General features: G+C 42.3%; 1 protein-coding gene across 1 annotated transcript in view; it reads left to right on the top strand.

Moving 5' to 3' along the window:
• Window positions 1–4,629: 4,629 nt before the first annotated feature.
• Window positions 4,630–23,115, top strand: part of slc22a16 (solute carrier family 22 member 16) — a 112,831-nt gene continuing 94,345 nt past the window's right edge. The window contains exon 1 of the mRNA XM_078212357.1: window positions 4,630–4,795. Within this exon, the coding sequence (XP_078068483.1) occupies window positions 4,745–4,795 (51 nt within the window). The 5' untranslated portion in view covers window positions 4,630–4,744. The remainder of the gene's footprint in view (window positions 4,796–23,115) is intronic.

Below are 23,115 nucleotides of genomic sequence, written 5' to 3' on the forward strand. Positions count from 1 at the left end.
GCTGCCTCACAGCGCCAGGGACCCATGCTCAATTCCTGGCTTGGGTCACTATCTGTGTGAAGTTTGCACATTCTCCCCGTGTCTGCATGGGTTTCCTCTCGGTGTTCCGGTTTCCTCCCACAGTCCAAAAGACGTGCTGGTTAGGTGCATTGGCCATGCTAAATTCTCCCTCCGTGTACCCGAACAGGTGCCGGAGTGTGGCAACGAGGGGATTTTCACAGTAACTTAATTGCAGTGTTAATGTAAGCCTACTTGTGACACTAATAAATAAACTTTTAACTTTAGGGAGCAGGATATTTTGGACCTGGTAATGAGTTATGAGACAAGATTAATCAATATGCTCATTGTAAATGAGCTAGGCAACAATGATCATAACATGTTAGAATTTCATGGTCAATTTGAAGGGAGAAGACTGAGTCTAAGACCAGTGTTTTATATCTGAATAAAAGTCATTATAAGGAGATGAAAAAAATCTTGCTAAAACAGTATAAGTACAGTGATAGGCTTTTAAGGAGATACTTAACAACTCTCAGCAAAGACTTATCCAAGTGAGAAAGAAAGGCTCTTTGAGAAGGAAGCCTCATCCATGGCTGAATAACAAAGTTAAGGATAGCATCAAACTGAATGAAACGCTGTACAAATCTTCAAAGATTAGTGGTAGGACAGAAGATTGGTTAAATTTAAGAACCAGCAAAGAATTACTAAAATAAAATAAAGAGGGAGAAAGAAGCAAATGAGAGAAAACAAGCTAGTACTATAAAAGCAGATAGTATTGAAATAGGAAAAGATAGTGTTGATCCTCTAGAGTGTGAGTTTGGGAATTGATAGTGGAAAACAAGGAAATAGCAGTGGCATTGAATAGGTATTTTATGTCTTTCTTCACTGTACAAGACATAAAATTTCCCAAGATACTTGAAAATCAGGCAGTGAACAGGAAGGAGAATCTTAATCACCATAACCATGGAAAAGGTGCTGGTGCTATTTCACCTAAAGGATGAGAAGTCCCTAGGATCAGTTGGCCTGCATCCTCGGGTCTTAAAAGAGGTGCTGCTGAGATAATAGTTGCATTGATTACAATTTTCCAAAATTCCGTAGGTTTTGGAAGGGTCCCAGTGGATTGGAAAGTAACTAATTTAACATCTTTATTCAAGAAAGAAGGGAGGTAAATTTATGGCAGCTAAATTTGCTGAGGGGAACAGATGACAAGGTGGAATTGAGACCACAGCCAGATCAGTCATAATTTTATTAAATGGAGGAGCAAGCTCGAAGGGCCGAGTGGCCTACTACAAAGTCCAATGTTCCTATGGATGAGGGAAGGATGCTGATGGGAGAAAGGATTAAGATAATGATGATGAAAGGGATGAGGGACGTCTACCGATGACAGGAGGGTTTATAATGATGATGCTGAAGGGGATGTTGTTGATGATAAGGAAGGAATAAGATGATCAGAGGGAAGGATGCTGTTGCTGATGGTCTGAGGATTTATAATCATGACCCAAGGTGATGAGGGAGGGATGCTGATGAGGGAGGGTTTACGGTGATGATGCTGAATGACATGAGGGATGCTGAGGAGCGGAGGTTTAAGATGATGATGCTGGAGGAGATGAGGGACGCTGATGAGGGGAGGATTTGTAATGATGATGCTGATGGAGATGAAGGATGCTGATGAGGGGAGAGTTTGTAATGAAGGTGCTGAAGAGAATGGGGGATGCTGCTGAGGGGAGGGTGTAAGATGATGATACTGAAGTGGATGAGGAATGTTGGTGAGGCGAGGGTTTGTAATGATGCTGAAGGGGATGAGGGATACTGATGAGGGGCAGGTTTAGAATGGTGCTAAAGAGGATGGGAATGCTGGTGGAGGAGGGTTTAAGATGATGCAGAAGGGGATAAGGGAGGAATGGTAATGAAGAGAGTGTTAATAATAATAATGCTAGAGAAGATGAGGGATGCTGATGGGGAGGAGATGAGGGAATAGTTTAAGATGAGATGATGAGGGGGGTTTAAGGTGAAGATGGGGATGAGGGATGTTAATGAGGGGAGCATTTAAGATGAAGATGGGGATGAGGAATGGGCTTAAGATGATGGGGATGAGGCGAGGGTTTAAGTTGATGAGGGATGGGTTTCAGGTGATAATGGGGATGAGGGGAGGTTCAAGATGATGATAGGGATGAGGGATGGATCGAGGATGATGAGGGATGGGTCAAGGATGATGAGGGATGGGTCTAGGATGATGAGGGATGGGTTTAAGATGGGGATGAGGGAAAGGTTTAAGTTGATGAGGAATGGGTTTAGGGTGATGATGCTGAGGGAGGGGTTTAAGATGAGGGATGGGTTTAAGATGATGAAGGGATGAGCCTAGGATGAGGGGAGGTTTAAGATGATGGGGATGGGTTTAAGGTGATGATGCTGAGGGATGGGTTTAAGACAAGGGATAGAATTAAGATGATAATGCCGACGTATGAGTTTAAGGTGATGATGTTGGGAATTGGAATGGGTTTAAGATAATGAAAGATGGGTTTAAGATGATTGGGATGGGTTTAAGGTGATGATGTTGGGATGAGGGGATGGGTTTAAGTTGATGAAGGATAGGTTTAAAATGATGATGGGGATGGGTTCAGGGTGATGATGGGTTTAATTTGATTTGATTTATTATTGTCACATGAAATCGCATACAGAGAAAAGTATTGTTTCTTGCGCGCTATACAGACAGAGCATACCATTCATAGAGAAGAAAATGAGAGAGTACAGAATGTAGTGTTACAGTCATAGCTAGGGTGTAGAGAAAGATCAACTTAATGCGAGGTAGGTCCATTCAAAAGTCTGATGGCAACAGGGAAGAAGCTGTTCTTGAGTCGGTTGGTATCTTTTTCCTGACAGAAGAAGGTGGAAGAGAGAATGTCCGGGGTACGTGGGGTCCTTAATTATGCTGGCTGCTTTTCCGAGGCAGCGGGAAGTGTAGACAGAGTCAATGGATGGGAGGCTGATTTGTGTGATGGACTGGGCTTCATTCACAACCCTTTGTAGTTTTTTGCGGTGCAGGAGCCATACCAGGCTGTGATACAACCAGAAATGATGCTTTCTATGGTGCATGTATGAAAGTTGGTGAGAATCGTAGCGGATATGCCAAATTTCCTCCGCCTCCTGAGAAAGTAGAGGCGTTGGTGGGCTTTCTTAACTATAGCACTGGCATGGAGGGACCAGGACAGGTTGGTGGTGATCTGGATGAGGGGAGTATTTAAGATGGTAACGAAGGGGATGAGTTTGAGGTGACGATGGGGATGGGTTTAAGATGAGGGATGGATTTAAGATGAAGATGAGGGAGGAGGAATGGATTTAAGGTGATGATCAGGATGAGGGGATGGGTTTGAGGTGATGATGTTGGGTTTAGGAATGGGTTTAAGGTGATGATGAAGGGGACGAAGGGGATGGGTTTAAGATGATGATGCTGGGTTTAGGGATGGGTTTAAGGTGATGATGAAGGGGGTGAGGGGATGGGTTTAAGGTGATGATGCTGGGTTTAGGGATGGGTTTGAGGTGATGAAGGGGGTGAGGGGATGGGTTTAAGGTGATGATGCTGGGTTTAGGGATGGGTTTGAGGTGATGAAGGGGGTGAGGGGATGGGTTTAAGATGATGATGCTGGGTTTAGGGATGGGTTTAAGGTGATGATGAAGGGGGTGAGGGGATGGGTTTAAGGTGATGATGCTGGGTTTAGGGATGGGTTTGAGGTGATAGAAACATAGACATAGAAACCTACAGTGCAGAAGGAGGCCATTCGGCCCATCGAGTCTGCACCAACCACAATCCCACCCAGGCCCTACCCCCATATATTTTACCCGCTAATCCCTCCAACCTACACATCCCAGGACTCTAAGGGGCAATTTTTAACCTGGCCAATCAACCTAACCCGCACATCTTTGGACTGTGGGAGGAAACCGGAGCACCCGGAGGAAACCCACGCAGACACGAGGAGAATGTGCAAACTCCACACAGACAGTGACCCGAGCCGGGAATCGAACCCAGGACCCTGGAGCTGTGAAGCAGCAGTGCTAACCACTGTGCTACCGTGCCGGTGATGAAGGGGGTGAGGGGATGGGTTTAAGGTGATGATGCTGGGTTTAGGGATGGGTTTGAGGTGATGATGAAGGGGGTGAGGGGATGGGTTTAAGGTGATGATGCTGGGTTTAGGGATGGGTTTAAGGTGATGATGAAGGGGGTGAGGGGATGGGTTTAAGGTGATGATGCTGGGTTTAGGGATGGGTTTAAGGTGATGATGAAGGGGGTGAGGGAATGGGTTTAAGGTGATGATGCTGGGTTTAGGGATGGGTTTGAGGTGATGATGGAGGGGGTGAGGGGATGGGTTTAAGGTGATGATGCTGGGTTTAGGGATGGGTTTAAGGTGATGATGAAGGGGGTGAGGGGATGGGTTTAAGGTGATGATGCTGGGTTTAGGGATGGGTTTGAGGTGATGATGAAGGGGGTGAGGGGATGGGTTTAAGGTGATGATGCTGGGTTTAGGGATGGGTTTGAGGTGATGATGAAGGGGGTGAGGGGATGGGTTTAAGGTGATGATGCTGGGTTTAGGGATGGGTTTAAGGTGGTGATGTTGGGTTTAGGGATGGGTTTAAGGTGATGATGAAGGGGGTGCTGATGATGCTGAAGGAGTGGCTCCCGCCCTCCCTCCGTCGCTGCGCAGCCGGGTCTCAGACGCGGACAGAATAGCGAGCGGGACGTACAAGCGGAGCGATGGCGGGCAAGACGGATAATCACAAAACTTCCGATTTTTATCGGAATGAGGTAAGAACAAACAGAACCTTTCTTATTAAATGTAATTTGTTAAAACAAAAAGGGAGAGGGGGCTGATTAAAGGACAAGATTCCCCCCCCCCCCAAATCTCCCGCGTGCGCACACATCCTCTCAAATCTCGAAATCATTATTTTTTATTGTTGCTGCCCTTTAAATCCTCCCTCCGGGATAAATCCTCCCTGTCGGACCAATCCCGGATTGCTGGCGGCGGGAATACAGTCAGCCCAGTGTGGGAATGAAGCGGGGAAGATGCCTTTCCTCCCGCCTTCATCCCGGGGGGGGGGGGGGGCGGGTAGAGAGAGATTCACCGTGAAAAAATATTTTTTAAAGAACCAACACAAAGACCCCAAAACCGCTCCCAAAAAATAACCGTGGAGTTTATATAAATATTAAAATATATAAGATTAGATCCAGAGAGACGAACGTTACTTACGGTTTATTTTAAATGTTGAGAGGATTCTGATGGGGGGGGTGACGGTTGGTGGGGAGCTCGGCACGTGCCCCTGTGGGGGGGGGGGGGGACCCGGTGAATGAGAATGGAAGTCTCGTTTAAATCGGCTTTTTTAAATGGAAATGGAGCCGGATTTTTTTTTAAACCTTTTCTCCTTCCTCTCTGTCGCAGTTACTCTATCTGTCCCTCTCTCTATCTATCTCGCCCTCTCCGCCCATCCAGCGGTCTCGCGGGGCGGATGGTGCCGGAGGCTCGAGGCCGCCAGCGCCACGCGTTCAGCGCTGCAGATAATGGCTGCAGGTCACTCACTGTGCGTGTGTGTGCGAGACAGGAGAGAAAGCTGCTCTTGTTCTCATCTAATGCATTTTTTTGACGCATGTGAGAATGGGAAGCCATCTAGTGGCTTGCATTGCAATATTTCTCTCTCTCCCCCCCCCCCCCTCCAAATATAAAAAAATATCCCGCACAGTGGTTAACACTGCTGCCTCACCGTGTTAAGAGACCTGGGTTCAATTTACCAGCCTTGGGTCACTGTCTGTGCAGAGTCTGCACGTTCTCCCTGTGTCTGCGTGGGTTTCCTCCCACAGTCCAAAGATGCGCAGGCTAGGTGGATTGTCCATGCTAAATTGCCCCTTTGTGTCCAAAGATGTGCAGGTTCGGTGGATTGGCCTTGGTAAATTTGTGGGATTATAGGGAGAGGGCTTGGGTGAGATACTCTGTCAGGGATTTGGTGCAGACTCAATAGCCCAAATGGCCTCTTCTGCACTGTAGGGATTCTGTTTTTAAAAAAAGTTTCAAATATCAACCCCTACTTGGGATGCCTGAATGTTAGAGCCAACCAATAAGTTGCAGTCCCAGTTAGCTGTTTCCTCATCCTGTATGATCGGGCTTGCCAATTTTTGAACCAGTTTTACCGGTGTGTGTGTGTATATATATATATATATATATATATGAATCTACCTTGGTAAGCTCGCTCCTTTCCCCTCAGCCAGAGCAAATTTCTGCCTGCTAACAAGGTAATTGTGCCAACCTCCACAACTTTAAAAAAAAAACATGCCATTGGTTTATATATTTTTGAAAAAGCCTACACAAGGTTTGCAGTCCGTGAAGACTGGCGAGTATAATGTTTATTGACATTCTCTCTCTACAGGAATATGTTGTAAGAATTTGAGGGCATCATGCAATTGAAATAAAATCGTGAGTGTAAAGCCAGTGGTAAGATGTGGGTTCATGTGCTCTTTCCCCACACAAGTGAGTTTCTTACCCAGGGGTGGAAGCAAACCAATTGAGATGCTCTCCAGTAAATCTAAGCAGCTGGCTACAGAATGATGGTGGTGAAGGTCTAGTGGCCTTGCTCATGCTCAGTATGAGTGGGGTGCAGATGTTTTAAAATGGGGCAGAAAAATTGATAGGGGCAAGTAAAAGTAACATGATTGTGGGCATAGTGCCACAGTAAGTTGGTGATCTAACATGCTGTGACACTAAATGCACGTACACCTTTGTGCGGATCTACAAATTTCTTTTCTCAACCTTCAGCTTTTGTACAAGCCATGCAATCTTCCAAAATTCCCGTTGCTTCCCACTCTTTTCCAGATCTGCCTGTCCTTGTGCCTTGCAAATACAACAGCAAATTTGGGAAATACTCAACAGATCAGGCAGTATCTATGGGAAGTAAAACAGAATTAATGGGCTGCCTGTGGGCAGGGAAAATCCCAAACTTACGTCACTATGCCTGTCCACTCATCTCACATGCCACAATTTTATAGCGATAGGGAGGTGTTTGGTGGGTTTCCCACTCCTAGCACAATTGAGGTCCTGAAGTGGACAACTAATGTCTAGCCCCAGCGAGATCTCCAGCTTGCTTGAATATCCACATCCATCATTGAGTGGCATCTCCTTGGTCTACCTGAAGTTCTGACAGTGACCACCATTCCTGCTTGGCACTGTTGGTGTGCAGAGCTGCTGATCTCCAATTGGCACCCAGCTTCATGAGGTGAGATGGACGGTGGTCTCACCTCATTCTAGTTAAAGGCTGTCGCCTGAAAAAATTACAGCAGAGCGAGTCAGCTCAGTGGACCCAGGCTCACCCCTGAAATTTACACTGTGGTGCAGGGAATCTGCCCTCCAGCCCACTGTTTCAACTCCATGACCTTTTGTCAGGAACCAGGAAGAGTTAGAAATGTGATAGGTTTTAAGAATACTACTTAAAACTACTTGGCAAAAGTTATAGATGTAATGGATTTCAGCAAGTACTTTTGAGCAGTATTCTCAAAATCTATCGCATTTCTAACTCTTCCCAATTCTGAAGAAAGACCATGGACCTGAAACATTAACTCTGTTTCTCTCTCCACGGCTACTGCCTGATCTATTGAGTATTTCCAGCATTTGGTGTTTTTATTTCAGATTTTCAGCATCCCCAGTACTTTGCATTTGTCCTTGTGCCTTGCATTCCATTTCCCAGATTAACATTATCGAGGTTCAATACTGCTCCTTTCAAGTAAAGGAATATGGGACAGTATCAAGTCTCCATTGTATGAGTAGAAATGCTGCATCAATTATTATGTGATTCATAGTGTTGATAACACTTTCATTTATGCTCTGGAGATCAAAACAGTCCCAATTCCCAAGAAAGTTGTAAGCAGGGCTGAATTCTGATAATAGCAACTGGATAAGGCAGATGCAGCCGTGTAGGGAAATGGAATGCACAGTGTATCCTGGGAATTGGAGAATTGTTTCATTGACAGAGGCAGGGGAAGGAAGGGCAAAAGGTGGAAGCCAAGTGCAGTGATATAGATATGTGAATAGGGTGAAATATGGTCTGGTCATGAGGCAGGGGAAGATTCAACATGTGTCCAACAGTGGGAAACAGACTAACTGGTTTGGCAAGCGAGTGCGGAGGGTAGACATGCAATTTAGTTTGGGCCAAAAGGGAAGTGGAAATAATGTTGGTGAAGGGAGAAAGGCGGGTTGGGAGACGGAATCTGGTGGAAAGTAAATAATGGATTTAGATTGTACATGGTTGATTAGTTTGGAGCCTAATATATATCCACATGGATTGGGAAAGGACACATGGAAAATTTGGATGTGAAAGGGATATGGAAAGTGGTGTTGCTGCTGAAGTACAGAGTGGGTGATAGAAATATTGGAGGAAGTGAGTAGGCGCAGTTAAATGGACAGCGGAAAGAAGTGAGTAGGTATGGTTGAAAGATCAATTGCTTCTGTTGGAATGGCTGAAAGAAAACTGGCTAGATTGCCTACTCCTGCTCCTATTTCATGTAATTAATGCATCAGCAACTAAAAGCTTTTTGTAATGGCAAAGAGGTGGCTTTGAAGGGAGAGGGAGGTTAGTGATCCAAGGCAATGTAGTAACAAAGGACAGAGACACAGAAGGGTGCAGTTGAATAGAAATCGAGGACGAAAGTGGGGTGGTACCTGTGGTAGCATAGCAGAGAGGGAGAACAGGATCCTGACGGTGCAAAATAGAAATAAGGGGGCATATGCCACCATGGAAGAGTGTGATCGGTGAGGTGGGGGAATGGAACAATACGAGCCTCCCATGTTGACAAATGGGACGAAGAGATGTGACGAGAGAAGGTAGAATTTCAGTGGCCGAATGGAGTCCATGACCAGGAATAATAGTGTCCTACAGCAAAGCAAAGGGTACAGCTCTGGCAAAATAAGGATGCTGGAATGGGGAGGATGGGACTGGCCATTTCACACCTGAGGTGTGGGAATAAGAAGTGCTTTTGAAAATATTTGGGAATAGAATGTGTGCGGAAGGGAACAGGATCTAGGAATGCCAAGCCAGGCTGAATGGCAAGCAGCATCATGTGGCATAGGGATTTGGAGCTTGAGGAAAGCTTTTGGTGGGATAATAATTTTGCGTACACACCTGTGTGCTGAGAAATGGATAGAAGCCAGTACGGAGGGTGATGGATGGGAGGCGCTTGTATTGGGGATGAAGGCAGGCTCCTGGGATGAGACTGGGAAGACATTGTTGACAAATAGAACTCTGACTCAGCAATGTGGATGGGTGTGTAATTCATGAGATGGGGGGTGGCAAATAACCGATGGAAAGAGAAGGTTGATATACTGGGATGAAGAAGAACCTGACATGTTTGTCGAAGAATGCATGTCAATTAGCTAAATTATTCACATTTTTAAAAAAGGTGGTGGATTTTGTGGTCACAAAGGCTGGAGTGTCTGCTGGGAAAGAATATGCAGTATTTCAATTCACTGAAGGTATTTCGTGCTTCCTATCACAGTAGTTTAACATTTCCATTGCCAACTCCAGCTACCTTTGTGGTTTCTAAATAAGTGACATTTTGGTGCTAATTATTATGGGCAGTTTTGCACTAGGATTAGGTTAAAGCTGCCCAAAGTCATCACATTAGTCTGGGCTGGGGTTAGTTTCTAAAACATGGAAATGATTGAACATTGTTGTAAATTGCACTACCTGCCACCTGGTTTCTAAGCAGTTACATTTTATGCTAAAGCTGCACGGTATTCTTGAAACAGGTCCGTTGTGTGCCATTGATTTGTGTGTGTGTGTGTGTGTCATATTCTGTATTGGATGTGCTGTTAGAATGTATTTTGCATATGCATTGAACCATTTTGGTGCATCATATAATTCAGTTCATGACAGCTTTGTTTAAAAGTTAGTATCTTTACTCCATTGCTGTGTGTCTAAAATCCAGCTCAGGGAAGACTTTATAATGCATTGCACTGGAGTAAATGACAGTTGCAATTTTCAATAATGGCTTGTTTTCATGCTATGTTTAGTTTGCAAAGATGGGTGGGTATTGTTGGTACAGGCACAATTACTGTGAAAAGATTGGTTTGTCAGGATTTACTGATGTTGCATTAGTTTTTATGATTGTTTGGTCTGACTGGCACTGTTTTCAGAGATAAATTCATTTCTAATAACCCAATGTGAGTAAATGCTGTGTGACAAGTGTTTTTTTTCTGTGTGTGTATATTAGGTGGAATAACAGCAGGGTACAGCCGGAGGCAGCTGTAACAACAACAGATGACTGTCAAATTTGACCCTGATGGTTTGTTTAGAGCACTTGAAAGGTCTGGAGAAATTTTGCTGGAGTACCAGCTGGTAAGCCAGAGCTTTTCCAGGGCCTGTGTGCTCTAACAATGCAGGTTCAATAAGTAATGCTTAACTGTGATTGAATTTCCGCGCACGAGACAGACATCAAGGTGACGGCGCTGTTTGGGAGAGAGCTCCACAAGTAAGAGCAGGAATATGTGAAGCTTTGCTGCTGGTATTCCATGTCAACTGTTTGGAATGATACAGGATGTTGAAGTGCAACTGCATCAGCTCTTGTGTTCCTGGCATAAACATGGAGGCCTAGCTAAAGCAGAAGCAAGTCCTGCGGTTCTGCTGCAGTCATGATCATGATCTTGAAGAGGACTATCAGGATGACAATGTGTCTCAGATGTCACAGGATGGAGTATGCCAACTTGATCTGAACCGATGGTCTAAATTGCTTTGGACTGTAATGAGTCCACAAGTAAAAGATGGGTTCTCTGTAGCCTGCCAAACAACGTTATAATATTCCACCTCTATGCAGATGCAGGCAATGAAACATCACGTTTCCGGGAGTGATGGTGAGGTTTCTTGAGAATTCCCATTTTTCTGCTGGCTTTTGATGATGAATATTGGTCAGTTGCCAATGCAGCTCTGCTCAGAAGTTGAGTTACTAGTCAAGTCATTGCTTCAGAAGAATGCATCGCAGCATCTGCATTATAGTGTCCCTGCAATCCTAGATAAACAATGCGACGTTACTTGCCATTTCCAACTTAATATCGTTTAGATATCCACAGAATAAATAAGAAGGTGGTAGCAGCACCAGGAATATCATCATGGATTCATGCTCTAATCCTTATCCTTGCCAGCTGTGAAATCAATCCAGGAGGTGCTTGGGAGAAAAGAACAACTGATTACTTAGTAACACCTCAGCAGATGAATGTCAGTGACTCACATGGATTATGTTGCGTGCGTTACCCTGGCGCACATTTTCTGAGCATCGCAGTACATTGCTACTGCTAGCAATACAACGATGGACAATTTTTATCCGAGTAACAGAGTGCCAGCAGAAAGAAGCATGGAATTCCAAGCTTCTTCTAATTACATAAATCAATCAGTCAGTGGATGAATTTCCATATCCACTTTATAAGTTTTTGATTAATTTGCTGCCACGTTGAAATAAAGCTTGTGATTAATATCAAAATTACTCATATGTTAAAGTAGATTTATCAATAATGTGATGCAAACTACTAAAATAAACACCACTCAAAGAAAAAATTAAACAATTTAATTTCTGTCTCTTTCTGATTCACTTCTTGTGATTTTGTTTTTACCTTTGATTCATTTCGAATACGCTTAAAAACACTTTCTGCCTATAAGGTTCATTTGGAGGTGAGGCCCAAGATTGAATAACATGACAGCTAACTGAACTGATTGCAGAGGGTGATTTTATGGTCACTAACTGGAAATCTAAAACTTTGTGGTTGTACAGATGCAACTAGCTTAATTTTCACAAAAGCAGATTTTTGAAAGATTCTGATTGCAGAATAATGAACAATGATGAGGATCATTTAGCAAAAATCAGTAAGTACGCTTCCTCAAGGCATATAAATGTAACAATCATTTGAACCTGGAGTTCACTATAAACATCCATCTAGAGCAGAGCAAAAACACAAAATCCAAAACCAAGTTAAAAGTTCTCCAAATAGTTCAAGAGAAACTCTCAAGGATTTCATGACTACCAAGAGAGGGAGAAAAAGGGGATGGACCCAAATGCGGTCATCTATTTATAGTCAAAATAGGAAGCTATAAGAGAAGAAAAATCAAATCAACCAGCAGAAGAGAATGCTCCAAGAGATGAAATCCAGAACCTCTCTTCCAGATAATCCAACAGTGAGTTCAACCACAGATTAACTGTCAGTGGACCTTTGATTTTACAATATGCTCAAAACCTAAAGGTCATCAAATGACACATTGTGTCCCATACCACAAAAGGAAATTGGACCCAATTAAAATAGTCTTAGTTTTAAATTCTCATAATACTGTTGGATATGTGAGCAAACCCACAAGCTTATAGGCGAAGTACCTACATAATTATGACCCTTGCAAAACTATATTAACTTTTAAAGCAACAAAAACCAAGAATTGTAGCAATACATTTCTCATCTGTACACTAGAAGCCTGATTTTATCCCTAAAATAAATCACTTAGGTGCTCAGAAGATGAAATCCATCATATTGCTTTAATCAATCTTGAAATAATTAGAAATGGAATCTCACAAATATGAACCAAAACAGTGTATATTCTTGGAATGGTGGGAAAAATGTCTACAAGCACATAGCTAGACCTGATCATCAGTGTTTTAATTCCTGTATTTATATTAGAAGAAAATGGAAGGAACTTTTTTTTTTCCAATCAAAAGTTAAACATGTCTGTAGTTAGAAAACATTGGATTTAATTGGATTGAATCAACACATTTGAAGGAAACAGAAGTTCCAGCTTATCAATTTTAGAAGGAAAAAGTGTAATACTTTAATGCTAAAACTTTTTTCATAAAGTTTAATGTGAAACATTAGCTGCACCTTTGGTGCTTCCTTCCTTGTAGAATTTCATTCTACAGCCTGCATCTGACTCAACCAACTGAAGCTCTGCTCTACGCTGTTGATGCCGGTGGCTACAAGAGAAGATGAATGGCTCCCTGCACCACATAGGGAAGAGCAACTGCATGTGTCACAATAGAATTGCAGTGACCCAAACAATGCTGAATTCTAGTGGGTTTGACACTAATTTTGGGGAAGGTAATTATTGCATTTAATCAGAAAGCAAGTACATTAATTTAAAGAGCTTAATACCTCCGACTCGTACTTTTTCACAAATATCACTTGTTTTGTGCTAAGTATGAATCTGATATGAATTTTACAACAATAGGACTTTGATTTTCCACTTGTCTGGTGCATTATACATTTAAAGAAAATGCAATTTTTAAAATTTCCAAGTACAATCACATTATTTTGTACATGATTTATAGGAGCAGAATCCTACAAATACAAATCACATGTATTGTACACATTGCATTGACACACAAGCTAGCTAGCTTCAATATATGTATTTGAAATTAGGATGAGAGGGTGAGCATCATGCGCACCAAAACACCACAAAATGAAGGCTCAGAAATGGGAATAGCTACTAAGCAGTGATTTTTTTTCATGTTTAAACTCTGGAATGGTAACTTAGTTACCAGAATAAAAGAGAAAAAAGTTGTATGCAGAAAAAAAAATTGTTTATTTGTAAAAGTAAATGTATTACATAATAAAATAGTAATTTTGCTGTCAGTTTCCTGATGTAATTTGTCGAAGGACAACAGTGTGAATCTCCAGGACAATTGCCTCTTAAGATCTACATCATCTTACAATCCCACTGCGAAGAAGGAAGATTGTGAGATCCATATATAAAAAAGGAGCCTGATGCTGATCGGTAGAGTCAACAGACTTTGATTAGTCTACATTTATATCCCAATGCAAGACTATACAATTTTGCATCATATGTAGTGTAGGTTTTATCGTTCCCACACCCTTGTTTCCTGCTGGCTCTGCTTTGTGTTATGATAGAGGTGGGAAGCTCCTGACTCCTGTATTTCCTGTACTTGAGGTAGATCTTCAGATCTACTTTTGTGAGATCTCAGCTACCGAATCTTGGGATTTGCTTTTGTCAATCACAGCATAACTGCTCAAATCTTTGAACCAGCCACTTGGAATCTTGTCCTGGAAAATAAGGAGGTGAATAACCAAACTTGCATTAATTTTGGCTTCATGTGTCACCACTGGCCCTAATGTTCACATCTCTCTGCAGGGTAGGAACCTGCTACTTCAAACTATATCTTGTGAATGTTGTATTATTGCCAGTTATGTTACTTTACTGCACTTTTGATGGTGCAGTCCTTGGTTGTAAACCGAACACTAAAGGTACAAATTAAAACTAAACAAGTAAATATCAGAGTGTGTAAAGCTGGCTGAAAAAGGATATTTCATACCAGTGCAAGCATAGCTGCTGCAATTTCTTGCTTTTATTTAGAAGAAGGTAAGTTCTTAAAGTTAAAACCAAAATATAGTTGTCCATAATGCTGCCATTTGTATTTTAATAATTAAAAAGCTGATTTCCTCCTTATCACTTCAGCTATCAGAAATCACTTAGTAAGGGGGGAGGTCTGTGAACCATGCATCTTGCATGTGATACCATGTGTGAAGCTCTTCTTTCCCTGACTTCATTGTCAAGAAAGTTACCTGTTGCTTCCTTCTTGCACTAGTGGACATGATCAAACTATCCTTCAACACAGTATGTATGTGGAACATGCATCTACCTCGCTATCCCTTCTTTGCGTCTATCCTTTTATGTTTCATCTATCTTGAGGACTTGCTGGGTGGTGGCTTTCGAAATTATGCAATTTTTTACTCTTGTAGCATTAAACTGTTATACTAGGCCAGGGTGAAAGCAGACTAAACTACAGAGAATAGGTTGCCCTATTGGAGACTGAATAGACGCTCCAAAACTCTTTTACCACACGCCTCATGCTGCATGCCAGAACTGTTGAGGATGGATGGGATTACTTGCCGATTGGCAGCTATTTTAATTGTCCTGCCTTCTGAATTTGCTTTGTTTTCTTTGAATTGCACTGCTTAATGTCGGAAATTCTTTTTCTTCCTGGACTACAAAGCTGATAATTGTTAGCATAGTCTTTGCAGGAAGGAAACATTTTTTACTGTTGAAATCAGGGTTCTCAGGAATAGGATTTTGCACATAATCTCACAGACACTTAAGAAGATCAGTGTCAGTCTTCTGATGAAAAACTGGATTATTACTACAAAAAAAAGCTTCATTCATGCACAACAACTGAAACTCTCTGCCACCATGTCAACGACTACAGAAAAAAATGAAATTGCTCGCGATACTCTGTCCAATTATACTCCAATTGAGATCTTAAGTCACGGACACCTTGCAGTGTTTAGGGACCCTTGTTCAAAAACCTCTAAATTGGGTTCATTTTGTATAGATATAAACATAGAAATGATAATGCCTCCTTATGTATTAGGAGATCTTAAACATCTCAATGCAATTTGTTTCATATAGAGTCACACGGATAAAATGCATGCATAATTGAAGATTGCTTAACTACAAATTTTCTAGTGGAACATGCCATTAGTCAGGTCTGATACATTATGTACAGCGAGAGCAATCTGCATGTAGCAACAGTGAATCAGTTTTGCCTGGTTTGAAATATTCAATATTCAGCTTTAACCTATTATTCTTCCCTTCAGGCATGTGATATAGGTTTTTGGGGATGTTCCTCTTTTTTCCTGGCTATGGTGCAGGCGGAGGGACCATACTGGTAAGAATTTCTGTGTTCCAGTTGTACTAAGAATGTTGCCTTTTACCTTTTAATGCCCGCTGAATTTTGAGTAAGACCGGAATGCAGGTGTTTAGGTGGGTTTTGGGAACTGGCATTAATAAAGTGCAATGGATTGACAATGTTGTAAATTATAAATCGATGGAACGTACATCGACAAGGGAATGCTGAACAGTGCTCCAAAATATAACTTGTTTTCTAGTCTTGATCATCTTCCCCTTCACAAGAACTTCATTGCAAAAGAGTTGTAGCTTGCTGCTGATCTAAAATATGTTGTATCCAGTGAGTTTAGACCTACATCCAGCCCAGCAGATACATGTTTTTTGTACTGCTAGTCCCTGCAGGTAGTGCTGCTGCTGGTATTCAACCCACTTCTTTCTTTTCAGTAGTGTGACATGAAGGAATGCCATTGAGGTGTAGCTGCGCCAACCTCTTCTGTAGGTCATGGAGCCCGTTTGCTTGTACAATGGTCAACTCATTATGCTAATACTTTGTTTTATTGAAGGAGCAACACTGAATCTTGGTATTAGTAATTAAGTAATTTTAGGAATAGGCATATAAGATAGTTTCTGTAAAGGATTGGCATGAGGGGATGGTATGTGACTGTAGTAGAAGAGTGAGAGAAGTCAAAATTACATCTGTGACTGGATTTTGGCTTCAAATCTTCACTGCAAACCTTTCCAGTACCGTTGTGATTTACAGATGAACTTCAGAAATTAGGAGGATAGATAAGTGTGTTTATATGTATAATATAAATGCATTATGAGGAAGATTTCTATAAAGAGAACAAATAACTTCTAATGCACCGTGAAAATATCCCTTCAGACTAAAATTAAACCAACTTTAAGTTTTTTGTGGCAGTCACAACACCACCAAATAATTGGTGAATGTAAGATATTAAATGAGTTAAAGAATGCCTTCCTGAATAATCTAAGTATTTCGATGAGATCTATCAGGTGCCTTTCTTTTATGATGAGGTGATAATCTGGTCTAGTATTACATCAGAAATTTTCAAGAGGCTAATTTCTACAGGAGCAAGATGCTCTGGAAAAGTATGAAAATGTTGGGGGTTACTGTTCTCTCTGAATACTGGGCATTGAGGGGCTCATTTTATTTCTGCACACTTGAAATGATGAGCATCATACTTTAACCTTCTACTTTGAAGTCTAATTATTGACTTAAGTACCATGTTTTTGTGATTTAGATGCTGGAGCATCGTCTCCTTGACTATTATTTCTATTGACATGATAGCTGGAATGTTAGTCTAGTTATTAGGATTTGACTTATCACTTCATGTGAATAGGCATGCTTACTGTTTTCCATTTGATTGGAACAACATTGGTTGATAAGCCAAATAATGCTATCACAAGTGTAATGGGAGTATGAATTTTTCACACCATGTGTACCTGAAAGCACTCGGTACGCTATTAATTTACAGATGTAGGCTGGAATTCTCCGGCCGTTCATGCCAATGGGATTCTCCAATCCCGCCAGCAGCATACCCTGCCTGTGAGTTTTGTGGTGGCGTGGAGTGACATCAATGAGAAATCACATGACAGCAGCGGAACCAGCAAATTACACCGCTAACGAACAGCATGCTGCCTTCCATCACTGGGAAACATGCAACTGGGAGGTCGGAGAATCTCGCCCATTGCCTTGCTAAAGGATTTAATAGCGCACTTAACCACCACATGTTCTTTTTTAAATCGTGCCATTGGATCTCTTTCACTACCAGAGAGCATATGAAGACTGAGCTTAGCATCTCACTTGAAAGGCAATACTACTCAACAGTGCAGCAGTAGGTCACTACTGCACTGAACTATTATTCTAGTGTGTGTTCTCACACCTCTTGAGTGGGGCTTGAACTGTTGTAAAGTTTAATTTCATCATGCTACAACAAACCAGTACTCGACTGAAGTGTGCACTTGGATTATGTGCACAAAAGCTTTAAAAGAACAAAGAACAGTACAGCACAGGAACAGGCCCTTCGACCCACCAAGCCTGCGCCGATCACATTGTCCTACCTAGACCAACCACTTGTATCCCTCTATACCCCGCCTGTTCATGTGCCTATCCAGATAAGTCTTAAATGTCGCGAACATATCTACCTCAACCCCTCACCTGGCAGTGCATTCCAGGACCCCATCACCCTCTGTGTAAAACCTCCCCACCCCCACATCTCCACTGAACCCTACCCCCTCCTTACCTTGAACTTGTGTCCCCTTGTGATTGTCATTTCTGCCCTGGGAAAAATGTTCCACTCTTCACCTTATCTATGTCCCTCATAATTTTATAATCTACTACCAGGTTGCCTCTCAGCTTCTGCCTTTCCAGGGAGAACAATCCCAGTTTATTCAATCTCTGCTCATAGCTAATACCCTCCATATCAGGAACATCCTGGTAAACCTTTTCTGTATTCCCTCCAAAGCCACCACATCCTTCTGGTAGTGTGGCTCCCAGAATTGGACACAGTATTCCAAATGTGCCTAACCAACGTTTTATATAACTGTAACACAATTTGCCAACTTTTATACTCTGCCCCGTCCGATGAAGGCAAGCATGCCATATGCTTTCTTCACGACCTTTTCCACCTGTGCTGCCACTTCTAAGGATCTGTGGACCTGTACTCCTAGACCTCCCTGTGTGTTTATGCTCCTAATGGTTCTACCATTTATTTTGCAGCTCCCACCTGAATTGCATTTACCAAAATGCATCACCCTGCATTTGTCCGGATGAAATTCCATCTGCCATTTCTCCGCCCAATTTTCCAGCCTATCTATATCCCCCTATATTCTCTGACCATCTTCATCACTATCCGCAACTCCAGCAATCTTAGTATCATATTCAAACTTGCTAATCAGACCAGTTACATTTTCTTCCAGGTCATATTACAATCAACAGAGATCTCAGCACTGATCCCTGCGGAACACCACTAGTTACAGACCTCCATTCAGAAAAACACCCTTCCATCGCCAAACCAGTTCTGAATCCATCTGGCTAGTTCACCATTGATTCCTGTGTGATTTAACCTTTTGTACCAACCTACCATGAGGGACCTTGTCAAATGCTTTACTGAAGTCCATGTAGACAACATCCATAGTCATTCTCTCGTCAATCATTTTTGTCACTTCCTCATAAGACTCAATCAAATTAGTGAGACATGACCTTCCTGGTACAAAATTGTGTTGTCTGTTGCTAATAAGACCATTCAGTTCTGAAAGTGTACAGATCCTATCCCTTAGAATCTTCTCCAACAATTTCACAGCTTACTGGCCTATAATTATCCAGGTTATCCTTGCTACCCTTCTTAAATAATGGAACAACATTGGCTATCCTCCAATCCTCTGGGACCTCACCTGTGGCCAATGAGGAAACAAAGATTTCTGTTAGAGGCCCAACAATTTCCTTGCTAGTCTCCCTCAGTAATCTGGGATAGATGCCATCTGGCCCTGGGGATTTGTCTACCTTAATGACAAAAGTGGGTCTTTAACCATAATCTACTGACTCAAGCAAGAGTGCAGACACACAAGACTAATGAAATGTTGGCCTTAATCTCTAATTGATTTAAAGTTAAAAATGGAGAAGTGATGTTTCAATTGATGTCATTGGTCAAATTTCCATCGAGAATACTGGGTCCAGTTTTAGAGACAAACTATAGGAAAGAAATAATGGCTTTGGAAGGAATATCACAGTTCATCTGAATGCTGAATGTATGGCCTCAAGTTTAGAAGGCTCAGGCCTGATAAAAATTCACGTGTTTAAAACGATAGGTACACATAAGTTAGAAAGAGAAGTTATTTCTCCTGGTGGGAAATTCAAAACAAGACATTGGCCTGGATTTTCATCCTCGAGGCAGGTAGGGTAAAATTGGGCCAGCCAACCCAGGAAAAAGTAGAAGCAGCCACAGGCTGTTGGGTGCAGAGGCAGGATGTTTAAAAGGCCCACCTTGGTGCTGTACATCTTTGTCCCAGCTAATAGAAAAGTACAAGGGCCCTTCGTATCTCATCCTTCACATATCCTTCACCGTCCAAACACTCCTTATGCTCTGCCCAAGCCTTATTATGTATTCTGGCTGAGAACCCAGAACAGCTAATCGGATCATAGAATATGTGTTTCCCATTGTTTGATTGACAGCTCAGGGACTCTGAGCTCTGCTGTCAACTTCATAATGTTTACACGAGTGATTTCAAAGGTTTGTGGTTTTTGAAAGTTCAAAGGGCCCGAATGATTGACAATGATTATCTTTTGTATTTCAGATGTTTTTCAAACATAAGGGAAAATTCTCAATTAATTACTTATTTTCAAGGGTTTTTTTAATACATACCAGGTAACACTACATGGTTGATTGGTCCTAGAAAGTATATTGTAAGTTAATGGGCATAGAGGTTCTATAGCTTGGCATAGGTGGCATGAGGGGCCATAGGAGGTGAGTGGAATGCCAAAACCTGGCATGAGGATGTATGGAAGGGCAAAACTTGGCATGGTGGTCTTAAAGGGTACCTTTTGGACTTAAATTTTTTAAAAGGTTCCTCATGAAGACTTTGGTTCACGACTCCTCTAAGGGGCCATAGACCACAACTCTTTTAAAAATGTGGCCCCACTCCATGAAAATTGTGGAAGAGTAGGAGACACCAATTTCCGCAAGGCTAGATTGGGAATTCTGGATGTGTGCTTCTGACAGGAACCAACCCACATTCTTCAACGGAACTTCCAAATTTGTACAACCTGGGAATGGAGTCAGAAATCCTGGAATCAGGACCTACTGCCTATTTTAAAGGGCTCCCATGACAACCCAACTCGGTGAAGCTCCAGGTGATAATTAAAAAATTTTGAGCTAGATCATTTAAGAGTGAATCATAAAGCCCTTTTTGTGATAAAAGTTAGTGTTCCCGCATAAGACTGGTAGGGCCAGAACGATAGATTTCAAGATGGATTGAAATATTTTTGTTGGATTAGGATATGAAACAAATCCAGTCAACTGAAGTTGAGGTATAGATCAGCCGCAATCTAATTGAATGGTGGAGCAAGTAATAGAAGAATAAATGGCCTACTATTCCACACAAAGCCTGAAACTTTTGTGTCTTGCCACGAAGTGATAATAGCACCTGAATCAGATGAATTAACAGAATCACGGATGTGTATTGGCTTAAATACTGGTTTTCACAAAATGTAATATACCAAATAAACCTTTAGACAGCAATATAACTTGGATTGAAGTTTTAAGACGTTAAGTGTCTAATGGGAATGTCCCAAAAATTTTGTCTTTGTGGTATTTAGAGATGTAGAGTAAATTGTCCCATTGGGAAGATGCAGCATGGGTTCATAAAGGGCAGGTCAGGTTTGACTAATTTGGTGGAATTCTTTGAGAACATTACGTGCATGGTGGACAATGGGGAACCTGTGGATGTGGTGTATCTGGATTTCCAGAAGGCATTTGACAAAGTGTCGCACCAAAGGTTGTTGTATAAGATAAAGGTGCACGGTGTTACGGGTAATGTATTAGCATGGATAGAGGATTGGATAACTAACAGAAAACAAAGAGTGGAGGTAAATGGGTGTTTTTCTGGTTGGCGATCAGTTACTGGTGGTGTGTCTCAGGGATCAGTGTTGGGACCGCAATTGTTTACAATTTACATAGATGATTTGGAGTTGGGGAACAAGTGTAGTGTGTCAACATTTGCAGATGCCACTAAGATGAGTGGCAGAGCAAAGTGTGCAAAGGACATTGAAAGTCTGCAAAGAGATATAGATAGTCTAAATGTGTAGTTGCCGACGTTGGACTGGGGTAGGCACAGTAAGTAGTCTCTCAACACCGGGTTAAAGTCCAACAGGTTTATTTGGTAGTCACACTATCTGTAACCCCCACGACTTGCCTCGGCTTGCAAAATCTCACTAACTGTCCTGGCTTGAAATAATTCACACCTCTTTAACCTGTGCTTAAGCCTCTCTCCACTCGCATTGTCTGTACCTGTAAAGACTTGGTTACCTGTTCAGACTCGTATTCCATCCATTATCTTGTAATTGAGTTTGTGCCAAAAATGCTCTGTGAAACAAATCCTGCACTCACCTGATGAAGGGGCAGTGCTCTGACAGCTCGTGCTACCAAATAAACCTGTTGGACTTTAACCCGGTGTTGTGAGACGACTTACTATAGATAGTTTTAAGTGAGTGGACAAGGGTCTGCCATAGGGGTCACCCAAAGAAAAATGACACTAGCATTTATGTAGCATCTTTCATGTCCTCAGGTACTTCCAAAGTGCTTTACAGTCCTGAATTAGGGAAATGTGGCAGTCAGTTTGGGCAAAGCAAATTCCTATAAGCAATGTTGGTAAATGTGAGGTCATCCATTTTGGTAGGAATAACAGCAAAATGGACTAGTATGTAATTGGTAAAAATTGCAGCATGTTGCAATTTTTGCAACGGGGGCGGCACGGTAGCACAGTGGTTAGCACTGCTGCTTCACAGCTCCAGGGACCTGGGTTCGATTCCCGGCTTGGGTCACTGTCTGTGTGGAGTTTTCACATTCTCCTCGGGTCTGCGTGGGTTTCCTCCGGGTGCTCCGGTTTCCTCCCACAGTCCAAAGATGTGCAGGTTAGGTTGATTGGCCAGGTTAAAAAAAAAATTGCCCCTTAGAGTCCTGAGATGCGTAGGTTAGAGGGATTAGTGGGTAAATATGTGGGGGTAGGGCCTGGGTGGGATTGTGGTCGGTGCAGACTCGATGGGCCGAATGACCTCCTGCACTGTAGGGTTTCTATGATTTCTATGTTGCTGTGCAGAGGTCCCCTTATGCACGAATCGCAGAAAATTGGTTTGCAGGTAATTAAGGGGGCAAATGGAATGTCGTCCTTCATTACTAGAGAGATGGAGTTTTAAAAACAGGGAGGTTATGATGCAGCTGTATAAGGTGCTGGTGAGGCTACACCTGGAGTACTGTGTATAGTTTTGGTCTCCTTACTTGAGAAAGGATATATTGGCACTGGAGGGGGTACAGAGGAGAATCATTAGGTTGATTCTGGAGTTGAGTTGGCTTATGAGAAGAGACTGAGTAGACTGGGACTATACTCATTGGAATTCTGAAGAATATGGGGAGATTTTTTAGAAACGTAAGATTATGAAGGGAATAGATAAGATAGAAGCAGGGAGGTTATTTCCACTGGCAGGTGAAACTAGAACTAGGGGGCATGGCCTCAAAATAAGGGGGAGCAGATTTAGGACTTCACCCAAAGAGTTGTGAATCTGTGGAATTCCCTGCCCAGTGAAGCAGTTGAGAATATCTCATTGAATGTTTTTAAGGCAAGGATAGATAAATTTTTGAACAGTAAAGGAATTGAGGGTTGTGGTGAGCGGGCGGGTAAGTGGAACTGGGTTCTCGAAAAGGTCAGCTATGATCTTATTGAATGGTGGAGCAGGCTCGAGGGGCC

Source organism: Mustelus asterias, chromosome 5, assembly GCF_964213995.1.
Source record: "Mustelus asterias chromosome 5, sMusAst1.hap1.1, whole genome shotgun sequence".
Lineage (NCBI taxonomy): Eukaryota > Metazoa > Chordata > Chondrichthyes > Carcharhiniformes > Triakidae > Mustelus > Mustelus asterias.